We start from the raw sequence: 21,945 nt of genomic DNA on the forward strand, positions 1-21,945 counted from the left end.
AGACTTTTCCAATAGAAAATGAAATACTATTGAAAATACTATCTATTTTTTAGCTTTCAGCAATTGATGGTGCTTCGTTGTGTCTGCTGGAAGTCTACTGCCATTATAGGGATTCTCATTAATCTTACCAAGAAAGAACTTTGCTTGTTAGCTTCTCTAGATCTCTGTTCTAAACCATCTGTTAGTGATAAATTCTGTAGGAGGGTCTGTTCTGAGCTGTCAATTTCCTGTAAGGGGAAAATGGGTGGGTTACCAGAAAGACCATGAAGCTGGGTGGGCTGTGGGTGGAGGGTTGGGTGTTTGTCTTGAGAGTTAAAACTACAAAACACTTTTGTACACAACTGATTTTTAAAAAAATAAACACATTTTTAAAGATGTTGAATTACCCCCTCCCCCTGCCCTTACTGGGAATTCTTAAAAATAAATGCATGCATGTTTTCCCCTGAAAATGGTTTATATCTTCTTTCTGGGTACTCATTTATGGACAGGCAGTTAAGCCTCCACATTACTTTAAACAAGAAAAAGAACCAGGTAGAGATTGCTAGGCAAGTTGCAAAGTGATGAGCATACAATGATGGAAGCAGTTAATTATGTTGAGTTTTTTAATTTTAAAATGGATTGGAATTGTTTAAAGTTATTTCTTTGAAAATAGAACATTATTTGGCTATGTTCTAATCCAAAATTTAGAGTAATTCCAAGTTGATTCTGAAAGTAATCCTGTTTATTCTATTTTCAATATGTGGAAAGGACTCTGAATTCAGTTTCAGAAAGTCCTGGGTCACTATCCTTGGATTTACCACTGCCTCCTTTAGTGATGATAATTAGAAGAGGCTATATTGCTTAGGGTTTGTACTAGTTATTTCACATAGCAAAACTGATGGTTACTTTATGTCTCTAGAGCATTCATAACCAGCTCTCAGCAGTCTTACGAGTTTCTGTAGCCTGGAAATGGGATCGTTCCTGATTGGAATACCAGTATAAAGTTCTGTTTCCATGAAGCTAGCTGGATCTTTACGTATTAAAAATCATGGACAACAAATGGAATTTCAGTGAGCTCTCATGCGAGTCCTTAGCAAAGTGTAATAAACAGTAGGTACATGTTTTGATTTTGATGAAAGATTTTCAGTGAATAACGAATAATAAAGCTTTTAAGAGTATGTCCTGTAGCAATATATATTATCCATGTATTCATAGTGTAATGTTCATTTCACCCCATTTAATTTCAGTAAAAAGACAACTTTTATAATTTTAATCTTTTATTATAGATAACCATTTAATAAGATGTTGAATCAAAGTAAAAAAGTCCAAGTTGTTTCAGTTTGCAGTACTTGTAGCACCTTTTTTCAATATACATAAATGGCAAACACTGTATAAAACTGGACAAAATTTGAGAAACCCAAAGTATGTTTTATTACTGAGTACCTAGTATTTTGTTTCTCCCATACAGCATAAAAATTTTGCTGCATGTACAGAATAAACTTAACTTGATTAAGGTCAACTAGTACTTAATACAGCTAGCATTCAGCTCTTTAATTATTGTGTTTAGCAGCTCTTCATTTTCAATATGTGAAATACATGTATGTTCCTTTGCTATATGCACATTGTTATTTGCATTATATTGGTAAATAGATTTTTCTGCCCGAAACGATATTGAGAAACAGGATTCATGACATACATGACATTCATATAGTGGAAACCGGTATCTTCTACCCATAGTTATAGAATTAAGAGTTTTTAAGGACAAGGGGTGCCTTCCAGTCTCTTCCAGTATTTTTTCTCTCCTTTTTAAAAATACGTCAAATGATTTGAATACCCAGAGTCAGGGGTTATTTTTGATAGAAATCCCATAATATTGCCTACTAAATTTGGTAGCATTTTGAGATCTAAAATACTATTCTTGTTTTTCTTAAAAATAGGAAATGTGGAAGGATCATTGGCAAGCATAAAAAGAAAAATCAGATGGGAGTGAGGTCTTTAAGGAAAGTGAATCCAAACAAGTTCTTGTGTGACTTGAACAGTGTTTTGGTGAACTACTTGCAGCTGTATTCAGGTTTCCATGACTTCTGAAGCTACTTTACATACTTTGTTCCTATTTTTGGAAAAATAGAATACATGGTTTTGGTTTATGGTACCCATAGAAAATCATCTCCTAAACCGCAAAATCGATTTGGCCCTAAAAATCATTGTATTCTATTACAGATACTTTAATTCTTAATTGCATTAAAATCATACTTCGCTGTGTATGAGGAGAGGTGTAGCTCCTCTCAGGTTAACCTTAAAATGTCAGGACAACGGTATAATCAAAAGGCAAAATTTTTATAAAGAAACATTCAGGATAATAGTCTGTTGTGATAATGAGCATGGTTGATTTTTTCATTTAAAAAATTATATTTTAAGTAACGTATTTTTTTAAATTAGTAGCGAAGACTTCATAGTGGAAAATCTTTCCTCCCTTGCTCACCTGACTAGGCATACTAGCCTTTTAGTATTTGTCAAACACCAGGCTTCTTTCAGTCGCGGGTCCTTTGAGGAGCCTTTTGTCTGCCTGGGATGCTCTTCCCCCAGATCCTCACATGTCTTACTTAATCATTTTTTTTATGTTGCCGTTCAAATGTCAGACCTTCCCTGATAATCCTAACAGCTTCTGCCTCCATTCGGCTCTCCCCTTCCTGCTTAATTTTTCTTTATTGCAGATTTGAGGCCCCTGTGAAAGGCAGATGAAGGGTTATTCTAAGAAATGAGTTGGAAAAAGGGGAAAATGAACTGAGTGTAAAATAGCTCTGTTTTTAAGGGCCCTATATTGCATTTTTCTTAGAAGGGTCTTTCTACTCTGCCTTTTTATTTATACCTTTACAAGTATCAAAAAAAATGAGGCAACTTTTAAGAGCGAGCATAATTAATGGTATATTAGTTCTATGAGGGCCACGTTGAATAGAGTCAAGACAAAAAGACTGCGCAAGCAAGGAATTGTTATACATCCCAAAGTGCTTATGCCCTCTCAAAGGGGCCAAATCAAAGTACCATCAGTACTGTATTCAGTCCCAAGTCTAAGATCCCTTAGGTATGTCTGTTTCTCTTAACTGATTCTGTCTAGATATTATGCGACCTGCGGACTAAATCGAAGAGTTAATTGCAAAATATACTCTATAAAATAGTGCAGAAGAGAAAAATGGAAAATAGTTTAAAATGTATAAATATATATCACTTAAAATTTTATATAAATTACTAAAATATGTAAGTAGATTTATTTAAATCATATAGTTCATTGCTGCAATCCTTATATCCGCAACTGGTCATGAGACAGTAGTTGACAGGTATCACCATTATGGTTTCCCTATATCTAATCCAAATCCACATTCTATTTAGCTAGCATCTCAATAGATTGGGGTTTTTTTTCATTATGATACTAGTCTCTTGGATTCCTCCCACATCCCTCCCTTATACTGTTGTGTAACAGTAATGGTTTCCCTATTTAATATAGATCAGTCATCACCGCAATCAGTATTGTAACGGTTTCCTATGAGTGACATGCCTTGTCTATTAAACACCTGAAGTGGATTATTTTTTAGCATCTTTTATGCTACAAAATTATTTTCAGTAATCATGAAATAATAAAATACACAATGAAATTTTCTTGAACTTTATGTATAATGTCAAACTTTTAAAGTACAAAAAAGTAATAGACTAATAACTTACATTAATATATTTTTTAAGAAAAGAGGAAAAGCTATATATTATGTTTTGTACAATGAAGAGCTGTGATTTCTATTTTTGAGCCTCTAAAGTTATTAATGACATTGTCAAAGTTGATCTTTCTATATTAATGTTCAAGAAAGATTATACCCAGATTTATCATCTATCCTCACTCATAGCTGAGTGAAGACACTTTTAATTTTAAAAATTAAGCAACAGATAAATTATATGTAAGGATAAGGTGTCAGAATTTCATAAAAGTCTGATATCACTGTATATTCCAGAAATTGCTATACTGTCAGTGTTTTTGCTTTTCAGGATTGATTTTGGTGACTTTAATAGAAAAAATTCAAACACAATAACTCAGTTGTCATATAGAATGACAAAGTTGAAATAACTGAAGGTCAGTTTATTTTTCTGATTATATCTAAGGGCTTCTGTCTTCTGCCTATATTCTAGGCAGCTGTAAAGAAAGTGGTTTCTACCCTAAAGAAGCCAGATAATCCACAAAATTTTAACTTTATTGAACCCATCAGAGAACTGAAATAACCAAATGGCCTGAAAGGGGAGTTTACGCCTATTCATAGGTGCTTCTACATTGTCTCCACTGGCACTCAAGAGGAAGACTGGGTCGAGGTGGAGACCAGAGATAAGCCTCGTGATAGTGCAGGCCTGGGGAAGGTGAGTAGCTGCTGCTGTGGGAAAAACCAAGCCCTGACTGAACTCCACTAAGTAGCAAAAGCTGTATTTACTGGGGAAGGAAAGCAACACTTCACACCAGGTGATGATCAGATGGTGCTGAGAAAAGAAAAAAAATCCCTGTCCCATGTGGGAAGGGCAGAAAATTATCCTGTAACCAGACCATTAAAGGCTACTGCTGCGAGGGTCAGGATCACTAAGGAAGGCTGACCCCTTAGATGGTTTTCTTGTGATCCTTCTTCTGGAGCAGATTCTCTTTCTGGATTGTAGATGGCCATGTTCTTGCTGTGTCCTCACAGGGCCATTCCTCGGTGTGTACAGGTCAGAAAAGATTGCACAAGCTAGTTCTCTAGTGTCTCCACTTACAAGGACACTAATCTTAATGGATCGGCGCCCCATCCTTATGACCTCATTTAACCTTAGTTACCTCCTAAAAGCCCTATCTCCAAATGCAGCCGCATTGGTGGGGAGGGCTTCAACATGAATTTGAGGAGGACACAGTTAAGTCAATAGCAGGTGATAATCTGATAAACTTTTCACCATGTGTCCAGGTTCTGCTAAAGTCCCATCCTTTAGTACTGCTAGATATTTACTGCCTTCTTCCCTGACCAGATTTGGGAACTAATCCAGATTACCCCCATTTCCTTGAGTGTCAGCTGCCTGCAGCTACTTCTGATACCAATTTATTAGTCAGAAATAACTAGCTAATTCAAGGAGAAAAATTTTTTAATAGGTACATAGTAGCTGAGACTCTGGGAAGTTGTGGACGTTATAGAGCCAGAAGCAATACCAAAAATAGTATTGCAGAACTGGCCTTGTGAAGATGTGGCCTCCACTGCCAGTGCCTGGGGCACCAGTAGTAAGTCCTCGCCTGCTCCCAGCTGTTATTATTGGTCAAGCAGACTAGGTATCCCCAACTACCCCCAGAATATCCCTGGGGCATCCCAACCAGAGGATGGTGACACTGCTGCTGCCCACCACTTCCAGAATTGAGCGGTCCCTATACTGTGGTGTCACAGTCCAAATCTCAAAGTAGGCCCGGGTATTTGGTTGACAGCACTCAGGTCAAATGTCTGAGCCCTAGCCCCAAGGGAGGCTAGGAAAAAGTGAGTCTATGGCATTTTCAGCTTTTACAGAGAGAAATGAGCTCTTATCTCATGAGGCAGTCAGTATGCTAACTCCAAAAAATGATAAACTTTTACTATAGATATGGCCTCTTTGGGGATGAACTGTATAGGAATGTGAGGAAGTAGATACTCTGTTCCCTGGCTCAAGAAAGGCTAATTAACAGAAGGCGGGGGAGGGAGAGTTGCCCCAGAACCTGAAAAACAGATACAATAAGCAGGAACAAAAGTATCTGAAACTTACTGGATTTGGTTAATTAATGTCACCATAATAAAAATTAATTTAAAAAAAGAAAAGAAAAAGTATCTGAGCCTGTCTTCAGTTGCTGTTCAGGATATTCTGGTGGTAGTTGGGGCTACCCAATCTGCTTGCGTTATCACTTTCTTCATAGTGATAACAGCTGTGATGAGCAGGTGAGCATTTACTATTCACCATGCATTGTGTGAGGTGCTTTCCGTATTTTAACTCATTTTATCCTCATGACTATCTAGGAAGCAGTTATTATTTTACAGGTGAGAAAACGGAGTTATAGGAGGACCTATAAGATTTCCAAGATCTCACTGTGCCAGGCATATTAGAATAGAGATGGATTCCGCAGGCAGTCGTAGCTAAAGGAGGTTGATCATGATGACCCAGCCAACTCTCCCTGCAGAGCCTACACTTCCCAGACCTTATTCAAACTCAGCTTTCCACAGAGACTTCTGGAGCAGGGAGAAGGAACTGGTCATTGTGGATCTGTTGGCCTCTGTTTTACACATGTATCCTTGGTTAATAAGACCAGTCCCGTGGGCATGACCACAGTGGAGAACACTTGCCAGACCATCCCAGCTGAGAAACAGACTGACTCTAGCAAGTAAACCTGTGAGGAATGGAACTCACCGATGGGAAGGATGTCTTGCCTGTAAACTTAATCTTTAATAGTGGTGCTTTTGACATGTAGATTTGACAATCTGTACTTAAGTACATGCTGCTTTGCTTTGTATAGTTAAACATTTTTTGGAAGATGTCTCATTTATCTTAAACTTTATTGAAGTATAACTTACATACTATAAAATATACCCATTTAAATGTATAATTTAATGATTTTTAGTAAATTTACTGAGTTGTGCAACCATCACTACAATTTAGTTTTAGAACATTTCCATCACTCCAATAAGATTCCCATGAGCCCATTTACTGTTAATCTTTGCTTTCAGCCCTATTCCCAGGCAACCTACTTTCTGTCTCTATAGATTTGCCTTCTCTGGATATTTCATATAATTAGAAGCAAATAATATGTAGGGTTTTTTATGTCTGGCTTCTTTCACTTAGCATAATATTTCTGAGGAGATTCATCTGTGTCGTAGCATGATCAATATTTCCTTTTTGTTGCTAAGTAGTATTCCTTTGTATATACACATTGTTTATGTATTCCGATACATCACATTTTGTTTATCCATTTACCAATTGATGGAGTAGCGTTTAATTTTATCTTAAAGTTGTTTGCTGAAAGTATACATGGAGGCAACAATCCAGCAGATGGTCTCATCCCAACTTCTGCCTACTGTCTTATGTTCATTATCCATTTCCTTCTCCTATATTTCATTCACCAGCATGTTCCAGAGATTGCATTTTCTGTCAGTAACCTGGTGGAAAAGCTTAAGCAGGAAGCACTGAGTTGTATAGTCAGACCATCTAGATTTAAACTCCTGGGTTTAAACTGCACCATCCTTGTTGAGGACACTTGGGCTTATTAACTTCTCTGAGCTCCAATGGTGTGAATAAAGTGGAGATGAACACAGTAGCTACTTTACTGTGATTATTATGAGGATTAAATATGCCAGTATATGTAAAGTGCTAAGCTTTTGACAAAAGTCATTTTTCTTAGCTTTATGGGAGACTAGATGTTAGGCAGAACAAATAGCCTCTTCTGTGCCTCACTTTCTTCATAGTCAGAGCTAGGGCAAACTAGGTAATTAAGGATCAGCGCTCTCTGATCTGATGGTTAGGGTGGCAAAGGTGCTGAGTGGCCATTTTCAAGAGCCTGACTGAATCTTGCCTCATGAGAGGAAGGGGGCCTATGGTGTGAGGGAAATGAAAGCATCTCAGTAGCACAGTTTTATAAAGCCCAAGGAAGCAACTCTTGTTTGGAACTGCTAAGTAGAAAAATATTCAGTCTCTTCCAAATAATGAACCAGTTCTAACACAAATGAAGGCCTGTGTGCCAAGCTCACATCCTCCAGTGTGGGGCCCTTTCACAGCCTCTAGAGCTCCTCAACTAGATTTCTCTTGGGCACTCATCCTTTTGAGTATCCAGGAGTGGTGGTAAAGCCTCCAGCAAACTCCTTTCTTCAACAAAACCAGGTTTGGCCTCCTGGACTCTGAATTAGTTTAAGGCACATTTCCATCAATACCTGATTGCTGCCACTTGATTGACACTGTGAGGTACTCAATCTAAGCCTTCTAAAATTTACAGAGCAAATGTTTCTCTTGCATTTGAGCAATCTGTCCTCTTATGATTCAGCCTTCTGAAGCAGATAATCTAGTTGCAATACAAGTCTTTTCTAGGCCTCTCTGTTCAACTATTATTGTTAAAAAATATTAATCATAAGAAGGGAAAATAAAATGAAAGTGAACTGAGGCAGAAATCATTCCAATCTGCTCCTTCCCATTTCAGATGCCTGTTCTTCCCAAAGTCAAATGGCAGTAAAGGACACGTGTTTGCACGATGGCTTTCTTCTTGTTTCTACTTGTTATATTTGTAATTTCCTTCATCCTCCCATAGGAACTGTAAAATTTAGGTAACTCTGACCCTCTAAACACAAAGCCAAAATTATCAGTAAGATAGAAATTATGCATCAACAAAGATCAGGCCTTTGGACAACAAACACTTCACTGCCATTTATATTGCCATTGTGATGAAAAAGTGGAATTAATAGGAGACTGGAGATGTTCTAATATTTGCGATTATAAAATCTTTGTGGAAGTTTTCCTCTGAATCGGCTTTGGAGACTGGGACCTGCTTGACTATGGGATGGTGAGTGTCTTGTGGTCAAGAAAAGATCTGAATTGTGTGGATGTTTGGAGAGAAAGCAGTGGTGATCTGTCTAGTTTTGAGCCCAATGAGCCATGACTTCTAAAAAGAGCCAAGCTGACAAAATGTAGAGACTCAGGCCTCCTGGGCCTATTCTACACACATTTAAAAGAGCCTCTGTAAAATGGTCATAAGTCAGGTAGTTTTAGCAATACCAGCTTTCTGACTGAGGTGGGATGCAAAGAGGCAGGTCCTCTTCTGTCTTTGCAGCTGAACTTTCTCTTGGAGGGTACACTCCATCACAGGCCAGGAGGACCCAGATAGCAAAACTGCCAACACCTTCCTGAGGAAAAGGGTTTCAGGAGGTTTTTTAGGGTAGGAGTGTTTGGCCACCCAGGTGAATCTCCTCAAAGACTCACTGCCTGGGTCTCCGCCAAATTTTGCTTCTTGGAGAAGCCCATTTAGTCTCCTTAGAATTACAGTTTGTCCAAAGAAACCAGTTATCAACCCACCCGAACTTGTGTATTGGAGTGCACTCAAGATGGTGGACAAGCAAAGTTTGGAGGCTGCGACCAGGTGATCCACAGTCTGCAAATAGAGCAATTCTTCACACATGGTTTGTATTGGTGAAGTAGCAGTACAGTACTGGCCCTTCCTCAGCTGCAGTTTTCCCACTCTATGATTACTTCTGCCCAGAATCCCCTCAACCTGAAGAGCTGTCTCCTCCATGAAGTCCAGCTCATCCTAAGGCAGCGCTGGCTTAGTCCAAACATTTAAGGACAGACCTGTATTTCACAATTCTGAGAACAGCACTTCTCTCTATAAAGAAGGTAGAGATTTTCTGCTTCTAACAGCATCAAGTCCAGACTTAATGTTACCTGGAACAGTCTCACCTGCCTGTGTCGGACTCGCTATTGTTTTATAGCGAGTCCTTCCAAGGCACCAACTTTGGTGTTTTAATGTCAGCCCCTGGCTGTACAGATTAAATAAATATGTGTGATGAAAAAAATTGCTACTCCCTACTGTTATTTTTTTTTGGCTCCCACAGGTCTGGACCTTGCACTACAGCACTCCTGAGGTGTATAGCTGACCTCCGGTTGATTGTTTTTCAATCTTCACCTGGAAGAACAGATGCAGTACGTTTCCTAAAAGGAATGGATTTTATTCAGAATGCATGGTCTTTGCTACAGGAGTAACTAGAGCATGAGGGAGGAAACTGCCTTATGTTAGCAATTAGTATTGATAAACATTGAGAAATAATGAAAACTGGTCATGATCACCAGCCTGGCCCTTAGCCACGGGACCTTATACATGTTCTTGTTGTACTTTGAAATGATACAAGATAATTACTTTAATGGAGGTGAAAAATTTGGAACTCTGGTTTGCAGGCTGAGGAGGTACATGATTATACACACACATTTTCATTATTCTACACTGTTGCTGGCTTGTAGTCAACAACTTTTGTAGGCAATGCCATCATTACTATCTAGGGGGGCTGCAAAGCTTGTCAGACTGATGGTTACTTCTTGGTCTCCAGTAGTTCCTACTGAGTTTATTGACGTGAATAGTGAAGACAGGAGTCTAGACAATACAAGTATCAAAGTGTGGAATAATTATCCCACTAAGGGTAGAATATGAACTAGGGATGATAGCTTCTCTTCTCATTCTGTTCACCTCTTATTCCAGATACATTTATGTAATCTACTTGCTCTCCATGAAGTAGCTTTTAAATTAAATAAGCACGTTTGAAATTTGCAATAGATGTATCATAGCTATATAAATGAAAGGCCACTTTTTAGTTCTTAGGTTAAAAAGCAACTTCTAAAATTTCCCAGATGTTCATCAGAATTTATCATCTATGTTCTACCTCAGTCATGGTAAACCAGATCAGATTATGTAGCCAGGAAGTTTGAAGGTACATTTGATTTCTTAAGAAGATATGCAGACTCCAGAAAATCTAAACAGAAAATATGCACACACATTTTATCAGCTTGTGACACGCCAGAGGTGTACATGAATATTCAGGGCTCCACACTACTACATAATGCTGCATTTCTTGATTTTATTTGAAACAATGCATATTTTTAGCATTTTATGGTAGGATTTTACACTTGTCATTTACACAAATTACAAGGTTCTGCTTCAAGTCTTTAAAAAATGTTTAAAAATTCAGCCCATGTGCAGCACAATAATATGCAAAACTACTTTACATTATACACACTTTTTATCAAAGAAGATACAAAATTCTGGCTTGTAGTTTGACAAATACAAGAAGCTTCAAACTAGACACAAAGGGTTAACATTAATTCTCAAATATAAGTCTGCACTTTGTGTTGTATTTCTCTGAGATGTAAATACTAAATTCCTAAGGGATTTTACTTTTTCCTTTTTTAAAGGAAAACTGACAAGTTTCCCTTATGCAAGTCCCTCCCCATCAGCTCAATCTTCCTATCATCCTACTCTCCCTTCCCTTAGTGCCAGACACTTGCATCACATTAACAAAATCAGGGGTGGGCCATTTACCTACATATGTGAACCAGATGCTTTTAGCCACCTCCTCTCCTGCAAAAATCTAAGCAGCCATAAGCTGATGCAAATGGTTCTGCTACATTATATCAAATATGACATTGGGTAATCTTGTCAGCTGTGATGCTAATTAAGCAAAAGGAGTTGAGAAAGAAGGTCCCTACCAGTGTGCTTTTTATTGGTGACAAATTCTTGGCATTGAGAATCAAGTTGTCTGATGCTAAGAGAACTTTAAAATCTTTCTAAATAGAACATGCCCACTGATTCCTTGAGGGACTTCTCTGATGTTTATGCATAGATAATCTTTTTCAGTATGTTGGAAGCAGTATTTTATACTTTCCTTCTAAAGGGTTATGGAGGCAATAGGAAGAGTAGGGCTTTTTCTGCCCCTTTAAAATATACTGTTTTCTGTTAGTGGAATCCATTGTTTCCTAACCATCATCTGATATCTAAATGTGCATATATGCATATTTAAAAGAATTACCCATCTTTCATTCAGTCAATATACAGCCAACTCTTGATTATCTATGAGAATGTAAGTGACATTTACTACCAGTAAGTTCACATTTAACATAATCATTCTTTTTGGACACAGCTCACATTCACCGTTTTACATCCTATGTAGACTACAGCCTATCAAAACCAAGTTATAAAGCAAACATTGTTTACATCTTCAAACCCATGTTAGGTATGTGTAAGGAAACTGAGCTCATTAAGTTAGGGCTTTGAGAAAGAGCCTAAAGTGGAGAAGGCAGGCAGGTTGTAACTTAGAGCGTGAGAAAGGACAAATTTCAAGTTCCTCCTGAATTAGTTCTTATAATAAGCCTTCGTGATTTTAAGTTTATGATTACTAAAAAATTCAAAACCTGAGGCATAGTCACTTTTATGTAGATAATGGAGAGTTGACTGTAATCATGTTTTTTATGACTTTAGCCCTTTCACATAAAAAATTTACATAATATGATAAAAAGATTAATAGACTACCATGACATCTAGAAGCATTTATTTTATGCAAAAACTTAAATATGATTATGTGTACACAAAAAGTGCACACATTACCTATGCTGAACAATGCCAGAAAACAATATATTGATGCAACAGCTGTCTTCTAAAATAAACATAAAAACTGAGCCCAGACTGGGAGACAAAAGCAAAACACTTATTTCCCAGTAACATGATGCTGAAAACTGATAGCAATCCTAAATACCTCCAACTTTCCTTACAAAGCTGCCAAAGTCCAAATATTTTAAAAAATTGCTTTTTTTTACATCAACAATAAAAATCTGGTGACAAACATTATAAAATCAACCAAATGAGGAATAGTCTTTACTCCTTTAAAATTCTAAATATTCCAACATAATCACAGGAGTAAAAACCATTTTAAAGTGATATGCATTATGAAACAACAATATGTACATTTATTGCAAATTATATTAAACTAAAATGAAGGGGAAATCAAAATATGAAGTGATATGAAATCAATAATTTTAATTATTTCCTCACTCTGATAAAAATCAGAAAGCAACATTTATAAAATTGCCACCACATCACTTTTCATAGCAGGGAACTGAAATCTGTACATCTCATTTTTGCAGAAAAGTAGGCAGGCAGAAAGAATTATACATAAAAGTTTCCAAAAAGGAAAAACAAAGAAATATTTAATGTGATCTCTTTTCTTCTAAAAAATTAATTCAGTAGACTTCTATTTTTTTCTTGTGTAACATGGGAATTCCTGGCTCTAAAATTGATGAATTTTCAGTATCAGTGTAAGGACATCCTGTTATTTTTTTTAAAAATAAAAACTGCAGCATGGATATTAATGATGTATTATGTTTTTAAACTCCAGATATGCAGGAACTGGAACCAAGTGTTAAGCAATTTGCTTAATTATTGACTTTTCATAAGAAAAGTCTTGGGGGAGGAATAGAGTTGCTTTTAGCCTCTCAAGAGTTTCTGCTGTACATTTCCATCAAAGGACTTATGGTCATGTGAAAAAGAAGTAACAGTTTCTTTCAGTTTTCAAGGCAGAAAGTGTGTGTTCTGTAGTTAACTTCATTTTCTGTTCAGGGACATTTTTAATCCAAGTTTTTGCAGAAGCTGGATCCTGCTTCTGTTTGGCCTTCATTTTCTCCCTTTGCAAATGAGTTTTCTTTTTACCTTGGGGATAGTAGAAGAAAGCAAAGTTAGAAAAGATATAAACAAGAAAATAAACCAGAATTAATTCATTTCTATAGTTATTGGCTAAAATTTGAAAAGCTTTTCTTCCGTTTTTCACCTGAGACTTTACTTAGAAAGAGACTTTCCCTAAACTACATAAAAACAAAATAACAATGAAGTTTTTATTTTCAATAATTAAGTGCTGCTACCCAATGCCTGATATGCTTAACAACAATAAAAATAAAACCTATTATTTAAAATAACTGTCATTTTTAATACTTTCAAAGTGATATTATAGAAAAAAATTACTGGATACTATGGCAAATGAATTTATAAGCAGCAAAATAAGTTCTGCCTCCTGAACTGTGTAAGCAAATACATTTTGTATACCAAAAAAAGGAGGAAAATTTAGCTTAATTCTATTAATTAAGGTTAGAGGAATCCTGCACTAGTAGGGAGGAAATTCCGATCTCTGGAAGCATAAAGGAGTGGGATATGGCCTCTTTCTAGTCTCCCCTCCCCTACTCGTCTTTGGGAGGAGGAAGAACCCATCTAATAGGTGAGGGGGCAAAGAGAGGCACTTGGCCTTACCTAGATTTGTTCTCTTTTGCCCCCAAAAGGTGCATTCTGGTCTACCTGTGGTTCAATTTAGGGGCAAGGCATTAGTAGCCACCTGGCCTATATCATTCCACATTTTAAATGAGCTGTATCAGTACTAAGACTGTGTCTCCTTCTCAACAATTTCAAACTTGGGAGAGAAATAACAGAGTTGCTTACTTATATTCTCAACCCCTAATACTAATATTACATATACACTTTATAAAAATAACAATGCTTTAAAAAAGGCTAGGTGATTAAGATTCTTACAGAGACTATTAAATTAACTTGTTATAATATACAAAACAAGTTCAATCATATGATATCAAAGAATTCTCTACAGGCTGCCTGTTGCATCTCCAGGAAGCTTTCCTTTACTCTCTCTGAGTCCTCAGTATCTTCCTGACTGCTCTTGCAGACTTTTAAATGATCCAGATCCCTGGAAGAATTTCTTGAACTTGATTCTATGTCCCAAAATGAAATGCCATCACTTCCGAGCACTTGGCTTCTGAAAAATTTCATACTATTTTGATAAAATTCACTTGTTACTAAAAGTATATTCATATCAAACTAATATACAGTTATTTAACACATGAGAATACACACTTAGGGGCCACTCTAATTCAAGATATGAACTTATGTGATGTGAGAAAACTTTCTTAATATACAAATAAGCACAGGAAATCAGGAAATTCTTTGCTTAAAAAAATAAAAATTCCAAGATTCTTGAACACTTCCACACTAAGCATGCTAAGCAAAACATATTAATCCAAAGATGGGAAAACTGTAGTCTGTTATCCTACAGATAATTTCTTTAAATTTATAGTTTCCCCAGAAGTCCCAAGTTTAACAACTGTTTCTCCACTGGTGTTTCTTGATAATTTCTTTGTGAAAGAGGTTGGCCTTAAGTGTATACAGAACATCCTCAAGAATCAGCAGACCTATAAAAACACATTTTTAATGTGAAATGTTTGGAATTGTTTGCCATTTGGATAATGGCTCAAAAACATAAAGGAAGAACAAGTGAATTAAACAACTGAAATGATGATCAACCCTTCATCTAAAACTTAAAAAGTCAACATTAACTGTCCAGTTGTTCAGATACTGTTTCCTGACCATATTATATAAATGCCTGATTTTTATAAATGCAGAGAGCGAATTCGAGAAATGTTCTCACAAGAAGTAACAATTCCAAATGGAGCTCAAAATATAAACAAGAACATTTATTGGAGAATACACACAAACACAGAGTAAATAGCTGAGGGAATACATTTATTGCAAAAATCCAAAGGGACCTAAAAATTCAATAGTTAAGTTTACAAGTAAAAATGCTCAGCATCAACTCCCAGATTATGAAGTAAAATCTATGCCAGTAAAATTTTGTATATACCATCATCCATGTTTTGGTGGAATAAAGTATCCATCCTTGAGTTAGTTAATAAATTATATAAGTAGGAATCATACTAAACGTAATTATTATTTACCTAATGTTGTCAGTAAGAGGACCCAGTAAAAGAAATTCTAGAGGGGTTAGTACTTGACACACATTATAAGTGATGGTTGTGGTATTAAAATGGCTCTAGAGGCTACCATATATCAATTTTACATAACAGGGTTGAAAGATTAAAAGAAGTAACAAAGCATCTAGACTGTGGTTGGCATATACTAGGGCCTCAAAAATGGTTTTCATCAAGTATTTAATAAAATTTTAATAGTCATACTATATGATAATAATATAAATACCAAGTGATAAAATCGTGCAAATTTTCTGGAGGTGGTACTAGCATAAGGTGTAGACTTGGCTACTTTGAGGGGATCCCATACTCAGACTGACAAAGGTGTATGTGGAGTAAAGACAACTAGGGTAATGTTAGGAGAGGTTCTTTGCAGGTGTTACTGTGGTGACAGATGTGACCAGGGCAGGAGCTGACCATCTAGGAAGTGAGAAATTAAGCAAGTGAAAGGTGTGAAGAATAAGCAAGGAAAAGACTGATAAAAGTGGCATCTGGAGTTAGAATGCAGGGCCACTGACAAGCACTAGGGCCTTAATTATCAAAGTTTTGTTTTCAAGCTTAAAATCCAGGAGTAAACTACTTTAGCGTAGCACGCCAGATCTGTCTCCACAATGCAAGGCCCCCAGGCTACGCTTTTAGTTGCCAGGGCAGTATGTGAGTTGATTCCATTACTCTGGGTTCATCCTTAGATGTTTGATAGTTCTTAGGTTTGGCAACCCTATTTCCTCTTTTACTAATTAGCTGGTTGAAACTAATGATAACCTTAATAGGATGATTCAAAGTGTTATGTTAATTCTATATTCAGAATTGTTCAATCTTGTGGCTTTAATCTGTCTGATCCTCACCAGGTCTCAAGAAAATACAGGTGGACTGTCAAATCAATCACAGGTAATACTTGCAGTTAATAAGAATTATGTTAGAATTCTGTAGGAAGCTACAGTTCCACCTAAAATAAAAATAACGCTGGCACCTTCAGGATTTTAAACATTTAACATTTTCTCAAGTTGAAGGGCAGTTAAAACATCAGCTGAGTCAAACAATGAACTTTTATTTTAGTGCCTGTCTATTCCATCATTTGGTGGCCTATACATCGAAACACCCCCTTTTACAAATTGAGAGAAAAAATAATAAGAGTTCTGAATGTTCATAGTTGAAAAATGTTTCAAAATACTGCGTAAGTTAGAGGAGAAACAAAACCATAGCTACCACTGTTAGCAGTACACTGAGGCAGTTATTAAGGGATTCGAAGCCCTGCTGTGGGTGGCACTGGCCAGATGACCTTTGAAAGTAATCTTTTCAGGTATAATCTCCTTATTTCTACTAACATGTGCCAAGAACCAGGCCAAAGATCTCTCACACATTCTAACTAATTTTCAGCATAGTCTGACAATGTTTTTAGCATTAAGTGCTTTAAGTTTGCCACTTTCAAAAACATCTGATCTCTCTCTTGGTTTTTTCCTCTCTCATGTTAAAATGCAGGGCCTTTTGTTTGCATATACTCTGAAAGAGGTTAAAAAGACGACAACTGATCTGTTTTGTTTAACCTGTGATTATTTAAAATAAGCTAGCTTTTTATGTAATAGTTATAAAAATTCACTGTATGCAACTATAATCTGCTTTATGGGAACTACTACATGTATGAACTACATTGACTATTTAAAATATGCAAGTAAGTTATTTTCAGAGCATCCTGTGTTATACTAGTTTTGTGCGCATGTGTAGTGCCTGTAGAATTAAGACTTAGTTTTATGTTAAAAGTATAATATACAGTATGGTGGTTACAAATGTCTAGGTTTAATCCTGGCCCCAGTCTATTTATATAAACCAAGAAACTAAAAGCTACATAGACCCTCTATGCCTGGGTTTCCTTCTCTTGTAAATTGGGACAATGACAGAGATGTTGTAAAGATTAAATAGGTTAACAAAGAGGGTAGAATTTAGCCTGGCTCATAATAAGCACTATATTAGTATTAGTTATTCTTATGCATCAATTTTTTGTAATAAAATATATATTACATAAAATTTACCATTTTAACCATTTTTAAGTACATAGTTCAGTGGCATTAAGTACACTCACACTGTTGTGCAATCATTGCTACGTATCCCTAACATTTTCATCTTCCCAAACTGAAACTCTGTACCTAGTAAACTCTCTGACATCCCCTGCTCCTGGCAACTACCATTCTACTTACTATCTCTATAAATCTGACTACTTTAGGTATCTCAAATAAATGGAATAATATAGTATTTGTCCTTTTGGGTCTGGCTGATTTTACTTAGCATAATATCCTTAAAATTCATCTACGTGTTTTTTCAGAATTTCACTGTTTTATGTAGTAATTGTAAAAATAATTCTTATATTTTTGCTGTATCAATCAACAGACCTAAAAGTGAAAGTTTTCTGTTCTCTTGTGGAGTTGACAAGCTGGGGAAGTATACTCTTTGAGGGCAAGAATCTATCCATTTTGGATACTTCTGTATTGCTAGTACTCAGCACAATGCCTGGCACTCTGATCAATAAAGTGTTTGTTAAAAGAGTGAATGAGAAGTACAGGAACAATACTGATGTGCCTATAATGCATTTAATTCCATGCAAGAGGATATCATGAGCAAGTTCCTAAAGTTAGATTTTGCTGAATATTCATCAGAATTCTAAGACTAAGTTATGATTCTAGAGTTTAAGGACAGAATTGTATATTAGGTTCAGGAAAGAATGGAAAAGACAAAAGGAAGCTTGGCAGAAAGTTTCAGAATGTACTTCTATGCTGTGTGTGATGACCCGTATTATTCTGGGTAGGTGAGGAATGGCTAGCATTCTAGAAATCCTTTAGAGCAGTCTGTGGCCTGTTAGGAACCGGGCCACATAGCAGGAGGTGAACAGTGGGCTAGCGAAGCTTCATCTGTATTTGCAGCAGCTCCCTAGTGTAGCATCACTGCCTCAGCTCCACCTCAGATTACTGGGCATTAGATTCTCATAGGTACACTGGTCCCTGGAGCCAAAAATGTTGGGGACCACTGCTGTAGAACTACTGTAATTAAGACAACTTGATATTGTTTGGGGAAAAAAAAAAAAAAAAAAAAGAAAGGAAAGACACAGAACAGTAGAACAAAATAGGGAACCCAGAAGTAGGCCCAAACTTATGGTCAACTGATCTTTGAGAAAGGAGTAATTTGATGAAAAAAAGGAATAGTATTTTCAACAAATAGCGCTAGAACAACTGGCATCCACATGCATCCATACAGGGACCACTATTTAGAGAATTCTGGCAGTCTCCAAGGAAACTGTACAACTTTTGTGTAACTGAAATGTGTATTCAAAACAATGGTTATAACAATTACTGAACATTTATTCTGTGCAAGACACTTCGTTAAGTGTTTTATATTTATTGATCCATTTAATTCTTAGAACATCCTTTGAAGAACGAAGGTGTTATCATACTGTTTTACTGATGAAAAAGAGGCCCCAGTTAAGTATTTTGTTCCAAATCCAGGAGGTTTGAGGAGAAAAGTAATCTGTTTCCAGTACTGGCTTTTATGACTACACTTATTTGTCCATAAAACTAGAAGTTAGTAGGAGAAACAGCCATTACTTAGATCAGGTTTGGGCCTGCATCTGCTGCTATAAAGAAAAATGGCCCCAAACTTCAGAATTTTATAAATAGTAATTTAGGAACATATGTGTTTCAGTAACACTGTACTTTATAAAACAACTGAAGTAGGATGGTGGGGGTATCCTGAGGTTATCAAAGTTGGCTCAGATGTTTATAATCTAATTCAGAGGGAGAAGAGTTAGGTACAGGTATACAAAGAAAAAAGGAAGAAGGTAGTGCTAAGTTCAAATTGTAGGTCAAATATAGAAGGAACCAACTTCTAGATCTCCAACTGGGGCACCCCTGTTATTGTGTGAAAAATCTGAAATCCCAGCCCCAGAATGATCAAAGATGCATGTGAAGTTGTTTCATTAACGTGGATGAGGGGAGAAGTAAGTTGTTGACTTATATGAAAATTGTAACAACAGCAATTAAAGAGTAGGAATATATCTGTTCATGTGTCATGACTTCTATCTTCTCCATTCTGGGACTTCTGTATCCAAAAAAGAGCCATTTGTATTAAGAAAATCATGTGTAAGTATGTGAATGACACCAAGCAAAAGATAATATTGTCCTTACGACTGAATAGAATATCAAAATACTACATCCTAATAAAAATTAACTAAAGGCAAAAAGGTGATCTCTCTTCTATTTGATGTCCTTAATGTTATGAAATAAAAACAATTGCCCTAACCTACTTAGGAAAACCAAAGGCAGTTTTCACTCCCAAATGCCTACGTATTTAGGAGTGATTGACAGACACATACTAAGAATAAATGTCTAAATTCAAAGTTCAGAAAGAATGGTATACATTACCTTTGTAAGTCAATTTGTCTCTCTGCTGGTGCTGCCTTTTTGGCTACATCTTGCAGCTTGGGTGCTTTGGCATTACCTGCTTCCAAACCCCCAGGGCTTTCCTGACTAACTGCAGCTCTCTTTCTTCCCTTGCTTAGAGATTTATTTATATCATCATTTTTGGTTGCATTGCCCTGAGATTCAGACTTGGGTCGACGTCCTCTCCTGGGCTTTGAAGGGGTAGGTGGTCCTGATTCATCTGCTTTCTCATCTGTTTTCTGTTGGATATTCTCTGCACCAGCTGCTGTTACTATTCTTTTCTTGCCTCGGTCACTGCTGATGTTGCCCTGGGTAGCTTGATCAGAATTAATCTCCTAAAAAGAGCACAAAACAATCTGATAAACACAAATTCCTTAAATATCAATGATCTGTATTAGAAGGAAGTATTCTGAAAGTATTTTAAAGGAGTTGGGATTCCAGGTCATCTATTTCACTGCCTGCACCCCATGAGAAATGCAAACTCTTTGAGGGTAAGGACTGAGCATGGTGTTTACCATGGTGCTTGACACATCTAATGCACTCAAATAAGTGCTTATTAAAAATGCACAGTGGATATAAGGTCCTTTTTATTTATGGTATGCTCTAAATTTTTAAACTTTTCAAAAGAGAGAAACATGTTTTAGTTCGGTATGCTATTTAATTTCTCTATGATCCATCTAACTATAATAATCTTTGTAGTTCTGTGACATAAAGTTCTTCAATTTTTCAATCCACTCATTCAATCTTTTGTCTCTTCTTACAGCATCAATCGTTAACCTACTTTTTTCCTGAACATTTTCCTTTTCTTTTTCCTTCTAGTTTAGGATATTTGTTACATATATTAAACTATCTAAAATGTTCAAAGTAATAAAATCTCATTTTAATATAACAGACATATGGTCCTTAGGAGTAACAATAGTTTTCAGAATGAAAATGACCTTTTTATGAATTATATATTTAGGAATCAATTATAATTTTAATTGATAAGATTTTAATTGATTCAAGGGAAACAAAAGAACACGATCATCCAAAAAATTAGACTATATCTTTTCAATTAATAATTTAATCTTCATTTCCCTCAGAAAACTTTTCAGAAACTGGAGAAGAAAATATTACAAATCTTTCACATTTCAAGAAAATAGCTAAGAAAATTGGCTGCCATAGTTAAAAAGTCAACAACGAAGAATGCAGCTATTAAACAAAAACTCAAATATTTTAAAAAGTTCACTCAAAAGTTTAACTTTTATAAATATAATTGAAACAAAACAGTGCTGACTCTGGCAGGAGTCAATAAGCTTTTGAAAGTAAGATCTCATAAACTCTCAATTCCTATTCTTTCGAGAAATAGGATGAGAGGATACCCATTATAAACTCTTATAAAATGAAGTAAGTGGATGTAGGCAGAGAGTGGAGGCACACTAAGTATAGCATGGGGTGGTATAATATACATATTATATGTATATTCTTCACTGTGGGTTTAAGCTCTTCACTGTGGGTTTCTTACTCCTACCATGAAATTTTTAATAAGAATCTCCATGGGAGAACTCTACTTGCTAAATGTTAAAATTTACCTTATTCTTTACTGGGTCAATATTCTTTACAGGTGTGACAGAAATAATTCTCACAGGGTTCTCTTCATTTTCACTAACTCCAGTTTCTGCCGCCTCTGAACTCTGTTCCCTGTTGAAGGAAAATAAACCAAAGCTACTTTATTTCACCACATGTATAGAATGTTTACTCTTACCATACCAATAAAGAAACAAGAGGCTCAGGCTAATTTAGAAGCCTGGCCAAGTGAAGCAATGTTAGCAAGGTTCAGATCTGTGTTTATAGACAACTGCTCTATGATATCATGTAATTTGATTTCCATTTAACCTTACTAATGTAAGACAGAAATGACTGTCTAAAACCACCTGACAGAAAGATTAGTTGCCAAGAAACAAAACAGCACAACTATTCTAAGCCCATCTCTTGGGGGTGGAAAACTCTAAAACAAAATTACAATGACAGATTATAGTATAGCTGTCTCCAGTTTGTGTCAATTCTCTGCAAGGGTGAGGGATGCAAGAGGCCACAGGGAGGGTGTTTGAGCCCTGTCATCTATGTAAACCACAGATGTTCATGTTAATTTAATTTTACATTCTAGGGTTGGTTCTACTGCTACAAATGTGTATAAAACACTACCAGTTAAGTTTAT

The 21,945-nt window shown here is 36.2% G+C and overlaps 1 protein-coding gene across 2 annotated transcripts in view; it reads right to left on the minus strand.

Moving 5' to 3' along the window:
• Positions 1–10,572: 10,572 nt before the first annotated feature.
• PDS5A (PDS5 cohesin associated factor A) overlaps positions 10,573–21,945 on the minus strand; it is a 111,027-nt gene continuing 99,654 nt past the window's right edge. For both annotated transcript variants that reach the window (XM_025040290.1, XM_006922448.3), the window contains exons 31-33: positions 21,320–21,428; positions 19,731–20,083; positions 10,573–13,213 (exon numbers count right to left, since the gene is read on the minus strand). In XM_025040290.1, the coding sequence (XP_024896058.1) occupies positions 13,210–13,213; positions 19,731–20,083; positions 21,320–21,428 (466 nt within the window). In that variant the 3' untranslated portion in view covers positions 10,573–13,209. The remainder of the gene's footprint in view (positions 13,214–19,730; positions 20,084–21,319; positions 21,429–21,945) is intronic.

Source organism: Pteropus alecto, unplaced genomic scaffold (assembly GCF_000325575.1).
Source record: "Pteropus alecto unplaced genomic scaffold, ASM32557v1 scaffold57, whole genome shotgun sequence".
In the NCBI taxonomy this organism is placed as follows: domain Eukaryota; kingdom Metazoa; phylum Chordata; class Mammalia; order Chiroptera; family Pteropodidae; genus Pteropus; species Pteropus alecto.